An 18,548-nucleotide genomic window follows, 5' to 3' on the forward strand; every position below is an offset into this window, starting at 1 on the left:
AATGGTATCCTGTGAGTGGATACAGTTTGCAGCTTGTGTTGTATGATACTGATCGGTCCTCGGTTTCAAAGTCGTGTATTCCTTTGATTTTGCATTGGTTTCTGGCTCTGCTTCAAAATGGCTGACATGTCCTTAAAATATCCCACTCTCTCTGAAACCACGAGCTAAAGGCACATGAAAGAAGCCTCCTGTAACACACTTCACATATTATATGTTTTCCTCCTGAACAATAACCCCAGTGTTATATATATATATATAAATATTGCAGTTCCCACCGGCATGACGTTCCCTCTGGAGGGACGAACGGACTAGCTTTCATTGCTACATTTGTCACAGGTCACTGCTGTTTTTTTATAAATCCATCGCTGTGTGATTTGACGGAGACGACACAATGTAGCTGAACAGGAGGAAATGACAGTCAATGTAAATTTAACCTTCTCTTCAAATGCATGATCAAATTCCTCATAATTTGCTGCATCATCACAAAATATATCATTTTATAACATAACCTCTGTATTGATATAGAAACATTTACCCTATATGTATACTGGAGTAACATACGACCAACAAAGACCATGAGAAAGACTTAAAGAAGAATCATTACATCCAGCAGAGAGATGATCAGTGTAGAAACATCGTCCCTTTGCCTGGCGCCTACTGAATTCACTTGAGCATAGACAGCCAAACAGTGTAGTAAACTATCTACACTATACTGCATTCCACACTTGAAGGCTGGCTAAAAAAAGGATTAACCCTATGCAGTTCTCTCCGAAAGAGTCCGAGCTAAACGCAAGCATCATGCACCAGCTAAGCTGTGAAAGCCAAGAAGAAAGATTTTCAAAGAGTGGCAACTTCAGGAACCTCCTAAAACATCACCACAAATGACAAGAAAGGATCCTTTTTTTTCTTTTTTTTTCTTTTTTTTCACATAACATCAATTTATGTCATTATTTAGTTAATTCAAACACTACTGTAGCATCAGCAGAATTGCGAATGATGTGTTTTGTCATGTGCAACGATGAAAAAGAAAGCCTCGAATTAAGAATATTTCTACTCTTGTTACTCATAAAATCTAAACTAAAACTGATCACTTATTCATTCAGGAGACATTTTGGAGAAGTCAACTAATAAGAATTTATAGTTTAAGTGTTTTGGCACTTCCTTTGGCCCTTTGAATGAGAGACTTGCTACTTGGGAATATTTCATTTCAGTGTTAATTGCCATTTAAGCCAACAGTGTACGATGTACATTTACTAATCTACAGATAAACTGTGGCATCGTGTATTTGTGGGATAATGATGTCCATTAGTCTGTTAGATATGAGGCAAAGAAATCTGTCCAATGATTTAAATACTGAAAATAATCAGATTTTTTTGCCACAGTTATTAGAGCTAGTATTATACCATATGCGTTAGGGTAGATGTAACTTCACATAAGAGAACAAACAAAAATATATGTTATTATTTGCATGATAACCCCACTGTCACAGAGAAGCTTAAGAAACCCAGAGTTTTGACTTTTGATTTCAGCTAACAGAATCTAGTGTTTCGAGAGCTGCAGCGAATGCGTTTGAGACTGGTACCATGGGAGAGCGACAAGCTTTGAAGAAGCAGAGAGTGCTGTTCACTCTCGCTCTACCTCCAGTGTGAACAGATGATGGGGAGGGGGAGGATAGGAGGAAGAGGAGGAGGGGAGGGGAGGGGGGGTAGCACAGCAGAGCTCGTGAAGCTCAGAACTCGATCTTGCAGGCAGGGAAAGACTCGTCCTGCATGACTACGGTGCTGCTGGAGGCAAGGACCATGATGTTCAGGTCCTGCTGCCTCTCGTGGGTCTGCTGGTACCAGTCCCTGGTCACCTCGGTGTCGTGGGTCGGGATAAGAGTCACCTGAAGGGGACAGGAGGAGACAGCATGAGAGGGGATATTGTGAGGGGAGGCAGGCATGTTGAAGACAGCAGGTGAAACTAAATTGAGAAATAGGCATTAAAGGAATAGTTTGACATTTTGGGAAAGATACACCAGATGATCGATGCTACTCTCATTCCTGCAGCTGGTTAGCTTAACTTATAATAAAGGCTGTGAACATGGGGAAACAGCTATCCTGGCTCTGTTCAAAGGTAACAAAATCCACTTACTAGCTCTTTAAAGCTCACTATTGAACTTTATATCTCATATATGTATTTTGCACACAGAGCTAAGTCAAAAACAACAAATTGGGGTTATATGTGTTATTTTTGTCTAGGCGCAGTGACAGTGAATAAGTGCATTTCCCCAAAAATGTCTAACAGGTCCTTTAAGAATTTATCTTCCATGAATCTACAGCGTTAGATGATAACATTTATTCAGGAATGTTCACAATGATGAAAAAGTAAGAACTAGAAATCTCATTTGGCTTTGAAACCAGTCTGTGTTTTTAAAAGTCTATTTCAGTCAAGATTTAGATTTGGATTTTAATTTTTTCCCCGTTCAATAATGTGTTGGAAGCTTTATTCCAGTATTCAGATATTCTCCGTGTTCATCTCTGAATCTGTTATTCTGCACAAAAGTTTTATCTCCGCACAGAGGTGTCCCACTGGATGAAAGATTTTAGGATTGTGCAGAGAGCTGCATGGTAGCTGGACATCAGACAATGTTCCCGGTCTAATCCACATTCTGCATGTAGAGCATCAGAAATCAGAATTAGCTGAATCAGGCTGCGTAACCTACATTCAATGCCTTATTTCCACATTTCAGTTTGTATAATCTACTCACTTGAGCTTTATTTACTTTCTCTTTACAGACAGGAGTGCTGTAGACCATCCATGAGGTTCAGGTTTTGTATTATGGGGTGTTTGTTGCACTTAAAACTCTTTATTATAATTATTGTGAAACCTGTTAGCTTTGTTAGCAGAACAATTCCTCTCCTGCTTCTGATTAACAACACAATTTTGCTGCTAACCAGATGAATGAGCTTTATCACTACAGACTAAGTGAACTTCATATTGTCTCATGTATGAATCTGTATACAGCACAGCGATAAGAATGAGAGATGAAGGCAGGCTGATAGAGACGGAGGTAAATACCTGTAAGTTGGAGCCCCACTGAGCCTTGCCCTCCAGCAGGGCGTCTAGGACTCCACGGCTGGGCTCCCCGCTGCTCGGGTCGTTTCCGCTAACCACATAGTACGAAGCTCGCACTCTCTTGAAGAATTCTTGGTCCACATTCTTGGCACTGCAGTGGTTGGGCACGTAGGCCAGGTCGACATAGACGGGTGGTCCAGGAGGGACGGCAGAACTAGCTTTCTGTGAGTTGTTACCTAGAGGAGATTGTAAACCAGCATTAGTGTAATAAAAGAACTGACATTTCCCTTAAAACTTTACTGCAGAAGCAAAGAACTCGAGCCACTCCCTTCTTAACTGAGTAAATTAAATTCTCTTCACTCAATTATTTACAATTAATAAATGAATCTTCAAATTATGACTACAATCTATCATAGCACCTTTATAGAATCATGTCTGTACTTCATATCCATCAATCTACATAACATGCTGCTGCTTACTTTGTTACACTTGTGCATTATGCCTGAACTTAACAATAACGTGCAAATAGACAGAAAATTCTTGTAATACACTGTAAAAATTATTAATTTGAATTTGATGATTAAATCACAAGAAAAAACTAAATTACACAGAAAAAGTAGCTTTGCATCCAGAGTCAGTTGTAATAATTCATATGTTACTATACTGGAAACAAATGCAGTATGTTTATTCAGATCTCATTTTGACTAACATCGATTGATATAGTATTTCAAAAGGCTTCAGCTGGGTCTTTAGGGAGACAAATAATTGTTCTCAGACCAAAAGATGACCAATTTTACTTGATCTTGATAGATGTCAAGCAGATATAATCTAGATAGCCCTTTTAAAGGTTTTTGTTTGTGCTTATTTTTTTGTAAATTGATTATAAAAGAACTGTAAATCTTTCATAAATAGCTTACAAACTCAGGGTCTCTCTTTTGACTGCTTCACCTGATTTAACCTTGTGTTACAGTTTCAAACCACCCAGGAATTATCTTGAATTACGTTGTATTTAAAATCTATTAACAAACCTGAACTGCTCTTCACTCCATTGACCAAGCCTTTCCCGGGGTTGAGGATCTCACTCCTTGAACCTTGGGTCTCGGACATCTTGATCAACCTGGAGCTTCTGTCTGTGTCCTTCCTCCTGAGGGAGGCTGATCGAGGCGAGGGGGAGTCTTTAGAAGTCTGCTTGACCGGAGTGGAGGACCTCTTCCTGGCTTCTCCCTTTCGAGCAGGAGAGGCCGACTTGGGTTTACCCTTTCTGAGTCCCTTGGTGGTCTTGTGCTCTTTCTTGAGAAGTTTCTCCGTGCTGCTGTGGTCATTGAGGAGAGCTTCTGGATCTACCATGCACACATCTGGGTGGGGAGGGTGTGGAAGAGGGTCCTTCATTGGGGTGGGGAGGGGATCATGAGTCCTCTGAGATGACCTCGGCGATGAGGGATGGTGGCCCCCTCCAGCTCCAGAAGCAGACAATTTGTCCACCGGTAGATGTTCAGCGTCTTCGTCTGAGTCCAGATTTCCTTCGGCTGTTATTGACGGACACTCCTCAGTTTCTGGAGGGACGTCAGAGTCCGACTGTGAAGGCAACGACTCGCTAACCGATGTTGGTGGTGTTTCCTCTCCAGCTAACGTCACACCCAGTCCAGATGACGTGGCACCGGACAGCTGGTGTGTCCCCTGTCCGGCGTCTCCAGTGTAACTTGGAGTGTGGTGGCGCCTCTGCTTGTGCGACCTCCTTTTCACGGAATGTTGCCCGTGCTCGTCCTCGTCTTCTTCCTGGGAGTGGTCGCTACGGCCGACCTCCTCGCCGTCGTCACTGGAGAGCTGATGGGGACTTGGGTTGATGAAAGATGGAGACAGTTCACCTTTGCGATGTTTATATTCGCAGGAGGAGTAACCTGGAGGGGAGGAAGAGGAGGAGGTGGCTCCGGCAGGCAAGTCGGAGGGACGATCAGCCTTTACATCTCGTATTCTTGATGTGTCTGTGTGATATGTCTCTTGTGTGGAGGTGCCGTGGACACTGACCATCCATTCCATTGCTTCCATTGCTTCCTCTTCATCCTCATCATCATCATCATCATCACCATAACCTGGTGGCGGGGCACTTGGACAATCATCAGGCCTCTGTAGTAGCTCCCAATCAGATATACTACTCCTTCTCCTTACCTCTAATCTCTCTGGTGGTGTGTCCAACAAGCTTTTCTCTACTTTTTCTGCTTCTCCTTTCTTTCCAACCTCCACTTTTTCACTCATCTTGGGATCAGCTGTTGTTTTCTTCTCTTCTGTGCTTTCTTTGCACATCTTTTCTTCCAGTTTAGTTTCTATTTTCTGCTTGACTTCAATGTCTTTTGTAGTCTCCTTCTTTTCATCTTTTTCACTTGTTTCTTTTTCTGACACCTTTGTATCTTCCTTGAGAGGTGCAATAGCTCCGCTTGTCTTCTCCTCTTTTACTTCAGGTGTTTTCACCTTTTTCTCTTTGTCTTCTTCTGTTTTGGGCAGGTCTGCTATGGCACATGAGGTTTCCCTAGCTCCACTATCACTTGGTGGAGTAACTGAGGCTGTCTGAGTTGTTTGTATCACCTCTTCAGGTTCAGACACAATGGTGGTAGAGGTCATGGTGACGGTCTTTGTCTCTGTGGTGTGTGTGGTGCTTTCTACCACACAAGACTGAGTCTCTTTTCGTTCAGCCATTTTGAGTTTATGACATTCAATACGACATGGTAGGGTGCTGTCCTCCATTTCAAGATGATCAGGATCCTCGTCTTCTGCTGAGCCGTGGGACCCCCTGTCAGGGGAGTCAGCCCTTTGGAGGGGAGAGACATCAAAGTGAGACTCTAACGTGGATAAACTCTCTGCCAGTTTTACTGGTTCAGTACTCTGTAGAGATGATGCTGCAGTGGTTGTAGAAATCTTCGTTTCTAGCATATAAAAACTATCAGTGGTTGACTTTGTGTCTGTTTCTGGCTTAGCAGAACCGCTTTGATCCGCAGTTTGTTTGGCAGTGGTAGACAAGACTGGAGATGACGGTTTGGTCTCGTCAAACTGACTCGGTAAAGACACTTTAGTGGCAGGCTTCATCGTCACCTCCATGTACTCGTCTCTCTGAAGGCCTCCAGAGCCTGAGCTTGTAGACTCAGTCATGAACGATGGCTCCTTTTTGGCCGAAGAGCTCGATATTGACGTGAACATTTCAACTTCGTCTCCAAACTGTTGGCTTAAAGGGACAGAAGTTGAGGCAGATGATGAGTGGCTGTAAGATGTTGAAGAAGAGTATGTCAAGGCTGTGTATGTGCAAGCTGATGAGGTAGTTTCCTCATGTTTTGTGGTGATTTCTGCAGTCTGCCTCTCATCCACATGTTCTTCTTGGATGTCTCTTTGGTAATATGTATCATCGCTTAACTTGGATACCTGGGAGGCATCTGAAAGCACAAAGGTTTCTTTCTTATCATCCTTTGAACCTACTTGACTGTCCTCACTGTATAACTGAATATCAGAATATCCTCCAGATCTGCTCTGTCCAATATCAGCATATCCTCCTGTCATTGGAGGGGAGGGACTAGATGTGGGCTTGGATGTGGACTCTGCATGGTCAGATGGGACAGAACTGCCTGTCAAGCTGCTTGTGGCCATTGCTTGAGAAGGTTCCTTAGTCAAAAAGCTTGCTTCTGGTGATAGAGACGTTTCGCCTTCATCTCCTCTCTTTGTCTCTTTTACTAGAGAAGAGGGGATATCCTCGACAAATGATAACCTTCTCGTTGTTGTTGACTCAGGAGACAAATGCATTGCTTCTTTTTCATCTGCTTTCTTTGTTTCAGTAGGTTTTAGCGCTTCCGATGGGGCCAAACAGCTGTCGTCCTTTTTGTCATCTACTTTCTTTGTTTCAGGAAGTTTTGGTGCTTCCGATGGAGCCAAACAGCTGTCGTCCTTTTTGTCATCTACTTTCATTGTTTCAGGAAGTTTTGGCGCTTCCGATGGAGCCAAACAGATGTCGTCCATCTTGAGAGCACTTGGAGATGTTTTGCTTGAATCTTCACTCTTTGTCTCAGGAAGTTTGGATGTTGTTGCATCACCTGAAGCACTTTTATCTTTATCTTCCTTTTCAAGAGGCTTTGTTTCAGGAGATGGGGATGTTTCACTCAAATCCTGCTTGTCTGTGACTTTAGAAGCTGAGGCGTCCTCAGGTTTTGCTGTACAGATGGTTTCCCCTTTAGGGAAACTTGATTCAGGAGATTTTTTATTGGAGTCCTCTAGCTCTGCTACCGTAGCACCATCATCTGTGCTACGCCTGCACATTTCTTTTTCAGACTGCTCTCTGGCACCTTTCTCCATATCTACATCACTTAACTCTTCTTCTTCTTCTTCCTCCTCGTCCTCATCTTCGTCGTCATCGTCATCAACATTGAAGTCTTCCCCCTCTACAAGTAACCTTTTATCTATGAAGCTCTCTTTTCCTTCAGGGAAGTCTAACATGGATTTACAAGTGGCAGAGCTGCTTATTTGACTATTGTCAGAGGCAAGGACATTATCATCAATGTCACGTCTTACAAATGTGGTGTCAGGGGCGGTTCTCGATTCAGTCGCTGCTTCTTCACGTTCACAAGGTGATGCCTGTTGGGGTAAAATGTCTTTTTCTGCCGGTGAGTGCCGACCAGATGGAGAGCCCTCTTTTTCAGAGGACTCTTTCTTGTCCTTCAGTGACTCAGCAGATTTTTCCTTCTCTTTTTCTGCTGCTTTCTTTTCTGTGAACTCTCCGAAAGGTACAGGAGAAGCCGAAGCTTGAGCAGTGAGATCTGGAGATTGGCTCCACGAGGGAGAGTGTGTTTCTTGTCTTAATGATAGGCCTGTTGAATGAGTAGTGGCACTGGTAGAAACTTGCTCACTTTCTCCTGTTGGAAAGGCTGAAGCACCTTCTATCATGTCTTCTTTCTCTTTCTCTGATTTTTCCGGTTTGTCCTCTTTTGGACTGGAAAAGGACTCTGCTGCTAGGGACATTTTGTTGTCTTGCATGTCTATAGACGAAAAGCTCTTGTCCACGTAAGGTGTATCTGGTCTTTCTTCTCTCTCGCTCTCTTCCTCTTGGCCTTTCTCTCTGTCTTCATATCTCGGGGAGGCACTTGGACTGTGGTGGCTGCTTCTTTCACTCTCTGTGAGAGAGACTGGGCTATAATCGACTCTGCTGAAGGACAGTGGCTCTTCTTTGTAATGATCGTCCAGGAGGAACAGGGCATCTCCGACATCTGTCTGGCTTGTCCTCCTGTTATCATCAATACCAATGTCTGAAGCATGATCAAATCCAAGAGAAACCTCACTTTCTTCTCTTGAGTCCAAATCATGATCTCTCGGGATGGGTTTTTCATATGGATCGTATTTAGATGCACCAAAGGTTTGCTGTTCGTCTTGTGGGCTTCCAATGCCAGTCTCCTTCTCTGATGTTATTTTATCACCACTCTCCTTTTTCGCGGAGTCTGATTTTACAACATCAACATGGCCAGCATCCTCAGAGTCCTTATCCAACGTAAAATATGAGCAAGGCTGTGATAATCCTGGAGAAGCCACCTCTCGTTCTCCCTCCATCTCCCTCTCTGCTTCCTTGCCTGGTTTCTCATCCAGCTGTGTCTTTTCTTTAGGAGTGACTCCTGAGCTGATCTGAGACGTTGTCTGTTGTGTTTCCTCCACGCTGGACTGGCTCTCAGTGCTTGAAAGTGTACAGCTTCTGGTTTGACTGTCAGTGCTCGGTACTGCTGACAGCACAGGCTTTTTCTCAGCTGAGTCTGACATTGGTTCTGCTTTTGCGGCTACCACATCAGAAGCTAGTTCTTGTTTTGTGATAGAGGTAGCCTCTTCTTTTGATGGGATGATATCAAAGGATGGCTCCAGCTTGGTGAGAGGTGTAGGTATGGTTTCAGTTTTCAAAACATCTTTGTCTACTACAGGTGTGAGTCTGAATTCTTCTTTTCCAACCTCTTTGATGTCTTCATCAATAGAGGGCTCCTGCATTGTAAGTGTAGGTATGATTACTGTGGTCTGTCCAGGTGTTAACTCTTTAGTTGGCTCACTTGTCTGTGGAGTTTGGGGTGGAGGCAGGCCTGCAGAGGAGATATCATGGTCTGATTTTCTCGGCTCCACTGACAAAGGTCTGGAGCCCGCCCCTCCCATACAAATGTACTCCTCCTCCTCTTCTTCCCTGTCTTCATCGGAGGAATGAACCACAAATGCAGGCTTGTAATCTGACTTGGATGCCATCGCTGCTTCTGCTGTTATTGCCTGTGTGGGTTGTTTAATGGTTTTGTCCAGGTCTTTCTCTTGTAGCTCTTCTCTCTCCCATTTCTCCTCTTTGACATCAGAGGAGTCGTACTTTTCTTTCTCACTGACCTCCTCTGTCTTCATCTCAGAAATGGCACTTTCTTTAATTACTTTTTCATCCAGTTCTGATTTTGTCTTTTCATCTTTGATATCTTCAGTTTCATACTCTTTTTCTTGTTCTTTTTCCATTTTCTGTTCTTTGCTGAGTTCGGCAACATGTGCGTCATCTTTTTCTTTCTCCGTCTTCTCATCTTGAGTAACAATGACCATAGCTTCTTTGTCTTCTTTTTTCTCCTGCTGGGTGTCGCAAAGAGTCACACACATGCTATCTTTCTCTGGTTTCAGGTCTTCATGTGCTGTTACAGAAGAATCTTTCTGCATTTCTACTGATGCAGCACCAGACGTTTCCTGATCTTTCTCAGCTCCAGTAAGCTTATCAGAGGATTCTTCATGTGTATGCTTATCACTAATCTCACCAATATGATCCTTTTTAGTCTTTTCCTCCTCCAAGGTCTGAGCTACAGGAAGATCTACCTCTTTTTTATCAGCCGTCTTCAATTCAGGCTCAAAAGGGTAATCGTCTTTCCCTTTAATCTCATCTTTTGTGCTGTATGTGGGAGTGTACATTTCCTTTTCTGTCTCCTGTCCTAAAATGGAGTCTGTGCCACATACACCAGCTTTAGGCTCCCCTTTGTCTTCTTCTTTGATGGATTTGGCTTCATCACTACTCTGCTTGACCGCATCTTTCATTTCCTCTGCAACAGTTTCAGCTTTATGCTCTTTCTCTTTCACATCCATGGGATGCTCAACAGTTTTTGTGTCATCTTTTTCAGTCTCTTTCTTTTTAATTTCCTCCAAAACCGGTTTATAGTCAGAGGTGTCACCTTTTTCTGTCTCTTTTGCCTCTGGTGTTACAACCTCTTTGTCATAAATGTCACTTTTTGTAACTTCCTGGTCATCCTTTGTGGTTTTGACAGAAGTATCTTCTACATCCTTTTCCTTCTGCTCCTTAATGGACACAGATTCAGAAATATCACTCTTTTCTTTCTCCTTTTCCAGTTTTTCATCTTTAACCTCAAGCTGTTTATCATAAGTTTCATCCTTCTGTGTTTCTTTTGCCTCCTCCTTGAAGAGTTTTACATCAGGTGTAACATCTTTCAATTCAGTCTTCTCATCAGTGATTGGTTTTACTCCAATGATGTCTTTGCTTTCCTCCTCCTTGGCAGGTTTGATATCAGGAATTTCATCCTTAATTGTTGCTTTGTCTTTTTCCTCATCGATGGATTTGATAGCAACACTATGATCCTGAATTGTGACTTCTTCCTCCTTGGATGGTTTGACAGTGATGGTTTCCTCCTTATCCATTGCTTTGTCTTTTTCTTCTGTCGTTGATTTGACAGCACAAACATCTTTATAGATTTCTGTCTCCTTCTCGTCTTGTGTGGTGGGTTTAACAACAGAGAGATCATCCTTCATGCTCAGTTTATCATCAGATATTTTGACAGTGGACAGGTCTTCACTCAGCATTACATCTTCTTTCTCCATCTGGATGGGTTTGACAGAAGAAATAACGTCTTTACTTGCCTCTTGCTCCTTCTCTGATTCAGTGACTGGTTTGGCAATATCCTTAAGTGGCTCTTTTTCTTCCACCTTGGTTGGTGTGGCAGAGAAATCATCAGCTTTAGAAACTATTATAGGCTCTTCATGCATCTTGGTCAGTTTGATGGCAGAAGTATCATCTTTACTTTCCTCTTGCCCCTTTTCTTCCCCGACTGTTGGTTTAAGAGCAGAAGTATCTTCCTTAATTGGAAGAGCATCTTTTTCCTCTGTCTTGGTAAGTTTGATAGCAGAGAAATCATCTTTACTTTCCTCTTCTTCTCTTTCTTTAATGACTGTTGGTGTAACAGTAGAAGTATCTTCCTTACTTGGAAGAACATCTTTTTCTTCTACCTTGGTCGGTTTGATGGCAGAAGTATCATCTTTACTTTCCTCTTCTTCTTTTACTTCACTGACTGCTGGTTTAATAGCAGAAGTATCTTCCTTACTTAGAAGAACATCTTTTTCTTCTACCTTGGTTGGTTTGATGGCAGAAGTATCTTCCTTACTTAGAAGAACATCTTTTTCTTCTACCTTGGTTGGTTTGATGGCAGAAGTATCATCTTTACTTTCCTCCTCTTCTTTTACTTCGCTGACTGCTGGTTTGATAGCAGAAGTATCTTCCTTACTTGGAGAAACATCTTTTTCTTCTACCTTGGTTGGTTTGATGGCAGAAGTATCTTCCTTACTTTTCTCTTGTTCCTTTTCTTCACTGATGGTTGGTTTAAGAGCAGAAGTATCTTCCTTACTTGGAGAAACATCTTTTTCCTCTGTCTTGGTAAGTTTGATAGCAGAAGTATCATCTTTACTTTCCTCTTCTTCTCTTTCTTTAATGACTGTTGGTGTAACAGTAGAAGTATCTTCCTTTGGAAGAACATCTTTTTCTTCTACCTTGGTCGGTTTGATGGCAGAAGTATCATCTTTACTTTCCTCTTCTTCTTTTACTTCGCTGACTGCTGGTTTAATAGCAGAAGTATCTTCCTTACTTAGAAGAACATCTTTTTCTTCTACCTTGGTTGGTTTAAGAGTAAAAGTATCTTCCTTACTTGGAGAAACATCTTTTTCCTCTGTTTTGGTAAGTTTAGATGCAGAAGTATCATCTTTACTTTCCTCTTCTTCTTTTTCTTTCATGACTGTTGGTGTAACAGCAGACGTATCATCTTTACTTTTCTCTTGTTCCTTTTCTTCACTGATGGTTGGTTTAATAGCAGAGGTATCTTCCTTACTTGGAGGAACATCTTTTTCTTCTACCTTGGTCAGTTTAATGGCAGAAGTATCATCTTTACTTTCTTCTTCTTCTTTTACTTCGCTGACTGCTGGTTTAATAGCAGAAGTATCTTCCTTACTTGGAAGAACATCTTTTTCTTCTACCTTGGACAGTTTGATGGCAGAAGTATCTTCCTTACTTTTCTCTTGTTCCTTTTCTTCACCGACTGCTGGTTTAATAGCAGAGGTATCTTCCTTACTTGGAGGAACATCTTTTTCTTCTACCTTGGTCAGTTTGATGGCAGAAGTATCATCTTTACTTTCCTTTTCTTCTTTTTCTTTAATGACTGTTGGTGTAACAGCAGAAGTATCATCTTTACTTTGCTCTTGTTCCTTTTCTTCACTGATGGTTGGTTTAATAGCAGAGGTATCTTCCTTACTTGGAAGATCTTTTTCTTCTGCCTTGGTCAGTTTAATGGCAGACGTGTCATCTTTACTTTCCTCCTCTTCTTTTTCTTTGCCGACTGTTGGTTTAACAGCAGAAGTATCTTCCATACTTGGAAGAACATCTTTTTCTTCTACCTTGGACAGTTCGATAGCAAAAGTATCACCTTTACTTTCCTCTTCTTCCTTTTCTTTAATGACTGTTGGTGTAATAGCAGAAGTATCTTCCCTACTTAGGAGAACATCTTTTTCCTCTGTCTTGGTCAGTTTGATGGAAGAAATATCATCTTTAATTTCCCGTTCTTCTTTTTCTTTAATGACTGTCGGTTTAATAGTAGAAGTATCTTCCTTACTTGGAAGAACATCTTTTTCTTCTACCTTAGACAGTTTGATAGCAGAAGTATCATCTTTACTTTCCTCTTCTTTCTTTTCTTCGCCAACTGTCGGTTTAATAGCAGAAGTATCTTCCTTACTTGGAAGAACATCTTTTTCTTCTACCTTAGACAGTTTGAGAGCAGAAGTATCATCTTTACTTTCCTCTTCTTCCTTTTCTTCGTCAACGGTTGGTTTAACAGCAGAAGTATCTTCCTTACTTGGAAGAACATCTTTTTCTTCTACCTTAGACAGTTTGAGAGCAGAAGTATCATCTTTACTTTCCTCTTCTTCCTTTTCTTCGTCAACGGTTGGTTTAACAGCAGAAGTATCTTCCTTACTTGGAAGAACATCTTTTTCCTCTGTCTTTGTGAGTTCAATAGCAGCTGCGACATCTTTACTCATGTCATCTTTCTTGTCTTCTTCTATACTAGTTTTGAACACGTGCACATCCTCTTTACTTGTTATCACATCTTTGTCCTCTTCTTTGGCTTGTTTGGTGTCCATGCTATCATCTTTCTCTTTCTCCTTTTCTTGCTCTGTTTTTGGCTCGACAGCAAGAATCTCATCTTTACTCGTTGTTATATCCTTTTCTTCCACCTCACTGAGGCTAATTGTTGAGATAACATCTTTACTTATCTCTTGCTCCTTTTCTTCTACCATGGTGTGTGCAAGAGCAGATGTATCATCCTTACTAATCACTTCTTCTTCTTTGGTGAGTTTAGCAACAGTGGTATCACCCACCTCTTTCTCCTTTTCCTTCTGCTCATCCGTGATGGGTTTGGTACCAGCAGTATCAATCTTTTCTACCTCTTTCTCCTCTTTATCTTTGATCAGTTTGATATCAAATGTGTCATCCTTTTCTATCTCTTTTTTCTTCTCATCTTCAATAGGCTTTATGACAGACGTATCGTCCTCCTTTGCCTCTTTCTCCATCTCGTCTTTGACAGGCTTGACTTCTGCGACACTGACCTTTTCGATCTCCTTCTCTTCAGATTTAATAGTGCTAATATCAAAAGTACTGTCCTTTTCTGCTTCTTTCTTGTCTTCCTCTTTCATAATCTTACTATCAAACACAACATCCTTTTTATCCTCCATCTCCATAATGTCATCTTTGGTTTTGAGGTCAAAATCGTCATCTCGTTTTGTATCTTTTTCCTTTTGCTCATCTTTGATCTGTTTGTCCTCAGGAGCAACAGTTTCCTCTTTAGAAGTTATAACATCAGGAGTGGCGTCCATTTTAAAGTCTTTTTGTTCATCTTTAATGGCTTTATCAATGCTGACAGTCTCCTTTGCAATTTGCTCTTCTTTGACAGGTTTAATATCAGAGGTGTCATCTATTACTGCCTCTTTCTCTGCTTTCTCATCCGTGATGGACTTAACGGCAGAAAGATCTTCCTGGATGATAGATGTCTGTTTCTGCTCATCCTTGATTTGTTTGATATCGACGGTATCGTCCTTTTCTGTCTCTTTTTCCTGTTCTGCTTTGATGGTTTTAACTGCAGATTTATCATCATGATCATCATCATCATCTTTCTTGCTATCATCATCATCATCCGGGAAACGACTGTCCTTCTCTGGAAATTTACTTTCAGGCACTTTAGGTTCTTTCTCTTTCTCTTCGTCCATTTTTCCTGGTGTTGGTAGCACAGGTGGCTGAACTTCTGTTAAAGATGCAGCAACAACAGATGTGGTTTCAGCCTGTTTGTCCTCATCTTTTGGTGCTGGAGAAATTTCTTTTTCTGCCTCTTTTATCAGTGGGATTTCTTTTATGTCCTTGTCAAATGTTCTGTCCAAAGATGTTGAAACTTCTGCCTCAAGCTGATCTGCTTTCTGTTTGTCAACATCTTTTGGTTTCTCTGTCTCTGCTTCATCTTTCTTCGTGATTTTATCTTCAGTTGTGGAGACAACGTCAGGGAGCTCCTTTTGCTTTTGCAGCTCCAAATCAGGGAAGGGTTTCATCTTCTCTTCCACTGGTGACTGACGAAGTGGGGAATGAGTTGCACTCGGGGGTCCGGACTGTGTAGGGGAGGCCATTTTCACAGTGATATCATCCGGACTATAGCAACGCTCCTCACTCTCTGAAGTTACTGAGTCTGATCCAAAAGGTCTAGTAGGCACAACTGATGAAATATCTTTAGGTGCAACTGCATCTATATTCTCCTCTTCAACTGGTAGGTGGACTGGTTTGATATCTTCCACAGACTTTAAAACAGGAGATACAGCAAGCTTTTCAATGTCTTTCTCTTTAGTCTGTAATATTTGTAATGAAGCATAGCCCTCTTGGAGTTTTTCAAGTGAAATGTCAACATTAGGAGTTTGGTCTTCTTCCTCCTCTTCTTCTTCTTCCTCCTCCTCATGAGCATCAGCACCCTTACCAGCGATCTTCACCTCTGCAATAGGAAGCTGTAAGTCATCAGCTGGAGACTTGGGTTGCTTGTCGTCTTCTAAAGAGGGTGGTGAAAGCGTTCCTGCAGAGAGAGGTTGTTCTTTGCCCAGGGTAACGTCAGGTGGCGTTGACACGGGAACAGTGATTTTGGCTGGTTCCTCAGCCTGAGGAGTGGTGACAGACGCCACAGATTGATCTTCAGCGATAGAAGTAGGGAAAGAGGACATTTTGTCATACTCTGTGATGGACGTTGCAGAGGACACATGCTCTTCTTCTGCCAGAGGAGCCGTGATGATGTTGGTGAACACAGATACTTGCTCCTGCACACCAGGAATAAAACTTTTCTCTGTCATAGCTGCGGCTTGCATCTCCCTCATGCCGTGAATGTTAACAAATGTTTCTGTCTGATCTGGAACAGAGATGTCGTAGGTGCCGACGTCGTATTGAAGGTGTGGTATCCGCTCCTCTGCCTCCTCGTGAATCTCCTCGTCAGAGATGGTCTGCTCTGTCTCAGAGTAGCCGGGGATTGTCTCATCTTGGATGTAGGAAATAGGTTCTGCAGCAGCGGCACCTTGAGCCACTGAGGTTATGGGAGCTGTCGCGCCTCCGACGTGTGATAGATAGCCTTCCTCCTCTTCTTCCTCCTCCTCTTCTTTGGCTGTAGTCAAAATGTCAGCGGCTGTGCCCTCAGTGACCATTTGTTCCTCAGCTGCATCTTCAGGTTTGATTTTGATCTCTTCATCTGCTATCACATCTAAGTCCTCCACCTCCTCCAGTTCGGCTTTCTCCATAGCCTCCTCTTCTTCCTCTTCTTTATATGGAGTCATTTGAGGCTCAATCTTAGCAGCAAGAATTTCTGATTTCTCCATTTCTTCTATCTCATGTTTCCTGTCAAGCCCATCATCTTTTTCCTCCTTCCATTTTGATTCATCTTCCTCCTCTCCGATACCCATATCTTCCTCCTCTTCCTCTTGTGTTTTCCTTTCAGCAGTTGGAGCCTGTTCTTCTTCTTCCTCCTCTTCCTCCTGAGATGCGGCTCCCTCATCCTCAAACTTTTGAGCCTCTTCTATTTCTGCTTCTTGTGTCAATTTCTTGTCTTTGTCTTCATATGCAGCTTCATCTTCATCTTTGACTTCTGAGGCTAATACTTCTTTTTCAGGAGACTTTGTTTCAGGTTGGATTTCAGATATCGCTTCTTCTGCTCCCTCCTTCTCTTCACTTTGTGCTGTTGGCTCCAATGAAACCTCACTGCTGTCTGCCTCTGCTGATACATCTACAGCTTCAGCTTTTTTAATTTCTTCAAATTCCTTGGTGAGGTCTTCAGGTGTGGAGGGAGCAGATGTGCCCTCAACAGCTCCATTTTGTATTGGTTCAGGTTGAATAATTTCTGGTTTCGGCTCTTCTGGCTTCGGTTCAGCAGCCTTTGCTGCCTTGATTTTTCCAGTCTTGGCTTTACTTGACACTTTAGCTTTATGTAATGTCTTTCTGACCTCGGGTGTAAGTGGTTTTAGGTCAGGCTTCGTGATTTTTCTCAGCTCAGGTTTGGATGCGTCCTTCTTTTTGTCCTCTTTGGATTTAGCATCTTTCTTGTCATCTTTTTTAGAGTCGTCTTTCTTGATTTTTTTGATCTCTTTCTTTTCTTTGTCTTTTTTCTCATCCATTTTTGACACCCTTTCCTTGGAGTGCTTCTTAATGGATTTTTCTTTCAGGAGTTTCTTTTTCTCGGGCACGTCTGATTTAGATTTCATGGTTTTGGTAGGCTTTTTCTCCTCTTTTTTCTCTGATATATTTTCCTTCACAGAGTCACTCTTTGCCTCTGTGGTGGCTGACACGTCGTCTTGTCCTTCAGGTTCTTTCTTTGAGACCTTTGCAGTAGTCTTCGGAGAGGATTTAAGACTCTCTTTGCTGTCTGTTCTTTGTTTTAACTTGGTCTGTTTTACAACTGAGGGAGGAGCCCCTGAAGCAATGTCCTTTTGTGTGGCTACAGGATAGCGCAAGAAGTCAAGGTGCTTTAATTTCTCTAGCCCTTCCAGGATCTTGTTTTGTGGTGCATTCCCAGGGAACAACACTCTGACGATCTTTTCTGCAGGGTTGGCGGGAAGCCAGACAACTAAGGCTGTAACCGATGTCAGGTAGGGCACAGATATTTCTCCTTCTTTGCCATTGGGCAGCACAATACCAGTTTTGGCCTTGCTGTTGCCAGCCCACTTTTGCATTAAAAATTGCATCTCTTTACTGTCTTTGACCGGGTTGAGAATATACATGTCTAACCTGCCCACTCCCATCTTGTGGAACAGAGTAATGGGCTCGATAGTGTTGCTGACCACTCGAAACAGTGGCTCCGGTTTGATTCCAAGTTTGTTAAGGTGCTGCAAAGTGAGTGAGGCCTCTTCGATGCTGCGTTTCACTTTGAGGTTAGATTCCGGCATACGCAGCTTCTCTGGTACGTTGAAGAACACCACACCTAGTTCTGGAGAGATCAGGTTCTTCATCCAGTCGCTGTAGTTGATGGAGCCTTGAGACTGCTCCTCCTCCTGTTCTGCTATCTTCCTCTGAAGAAGCCCATTGATGCCTGGGAGATTGTCAGCGCCAATGTGTGTGAGTAGAATCGAGTCGATGCGGTCCAGGTGACGGACCAGCTTCCAGAAGCAGGATTTACGTTCAGAGCCTCCATCCACAAGGATGTTGAAGCCATTCACAGCAAAGAGAGCAGAGTCTCCTCGTCCGCCGGGAAAGATGTAGCAACATGGCTTGGACAGTTTCAAGAAACCTCCGGAGGTAGGTGGCTCCAGCAGGTCAAAAGGTGAAGGGACGTCAACCGTCTCAGAGATGTACTCTGTGAACTCTGTGACGCCCTCCATCTTGGGGAGAACAGGCTCAGGGTTTAGTTTGTATTCCAGGAACTCCCTCAAGGTCTGCTGCTGTCCCAGGGAGCTCCAGCCCACCTCCCCGCGGCAGGACACAGTGAGTGTAGCCTGCTGCTTGGGGGCTGCTGTTCCCAGTAATTCACTGACCTGCAGGAGGGACAAACCCAGACGAATCAGTCAGTGATACACGCAGCAATGGGATGGACGTGTGTTATAAAGACAAAGATTAAGAAATAAAACTGTTGTGATAGTAAAAGAGAGAGTTGAGTTTCTTTTCCCAAATGTATATTCAATGATGAGTTTGTATTTCTCAC

The 18,548-nt window shown here is 42.6% G+C and overlaps 1 protein-coding gene across 1 annotated transcript; it reads right to left on the bottom strand.

The window, feature by feature from the left end:
* Positions 1-1,729: 1,729 nt before the first annotated feature.
* Positions 1,730-18,243, bottom strand: LOC128359084 (microtubule-associated protein futsch-like). The gene is made up of 6 exons (XM_053319504.1): positions 16,317-18,243; positions 16,053-16,175; positions 14,568-15,971; positions 4,092-14,477; positions 3,061-3,293; positions 1,730-1,885 (listed from the first exon to the last, which is right to left on the bottom strand). The coding sequence occupies exons 1-6, from the start codon at positions 18,226-18,228 to the stop codon at positions 1,730-1,732; spliced, it is 14,214 nt and encodes a 4,737-aa protein (XP_053175479.1). The 5' UTR covers positions 18,229-18,243.
* Between the last annotated feature and the right edge of the window lie 305 nt (positions 18,244-18,548).

This window comes from Scomber japonicus, chromosome 5 (genome assembly GCF_027409825.1).
Source record: "Scomber japonicus isolate fScoJap1 chromosome 5, fScoJap1.pri, whole genome shotgun sequence".
Lineage (NCBI taxonomy): Eukaryota > Metazoa > Chordata > Actinopteri > Scombriformes > Scombridae > Scomber > Scomber japonicus.

Bases quoted from the DNA above. Each gene is read 5' to 3' on its own strand.
- LOC128359084 (XM_053319504.1), bottom strand. From the start codon at position 18,228: ATGGAGGGCGTCACAGAGTTCACAGAGTACATCTCTGAGACGGTTGAC. The intron at 15,972-16,052 runs GCACAGCCGCTG...CACACGTCGGAG, and splicing joins GGAACAAATGGTCACTGAGG to GCGCGACAGCTCCCATAACC. The intron at 3,294-4,091 runs GTTCAGGTTTGT...AATCTCCTCTAG, and splicing joins GGTCAATGGAGTGAAGAGCA to GTAACAACTCACAGAAAGCT.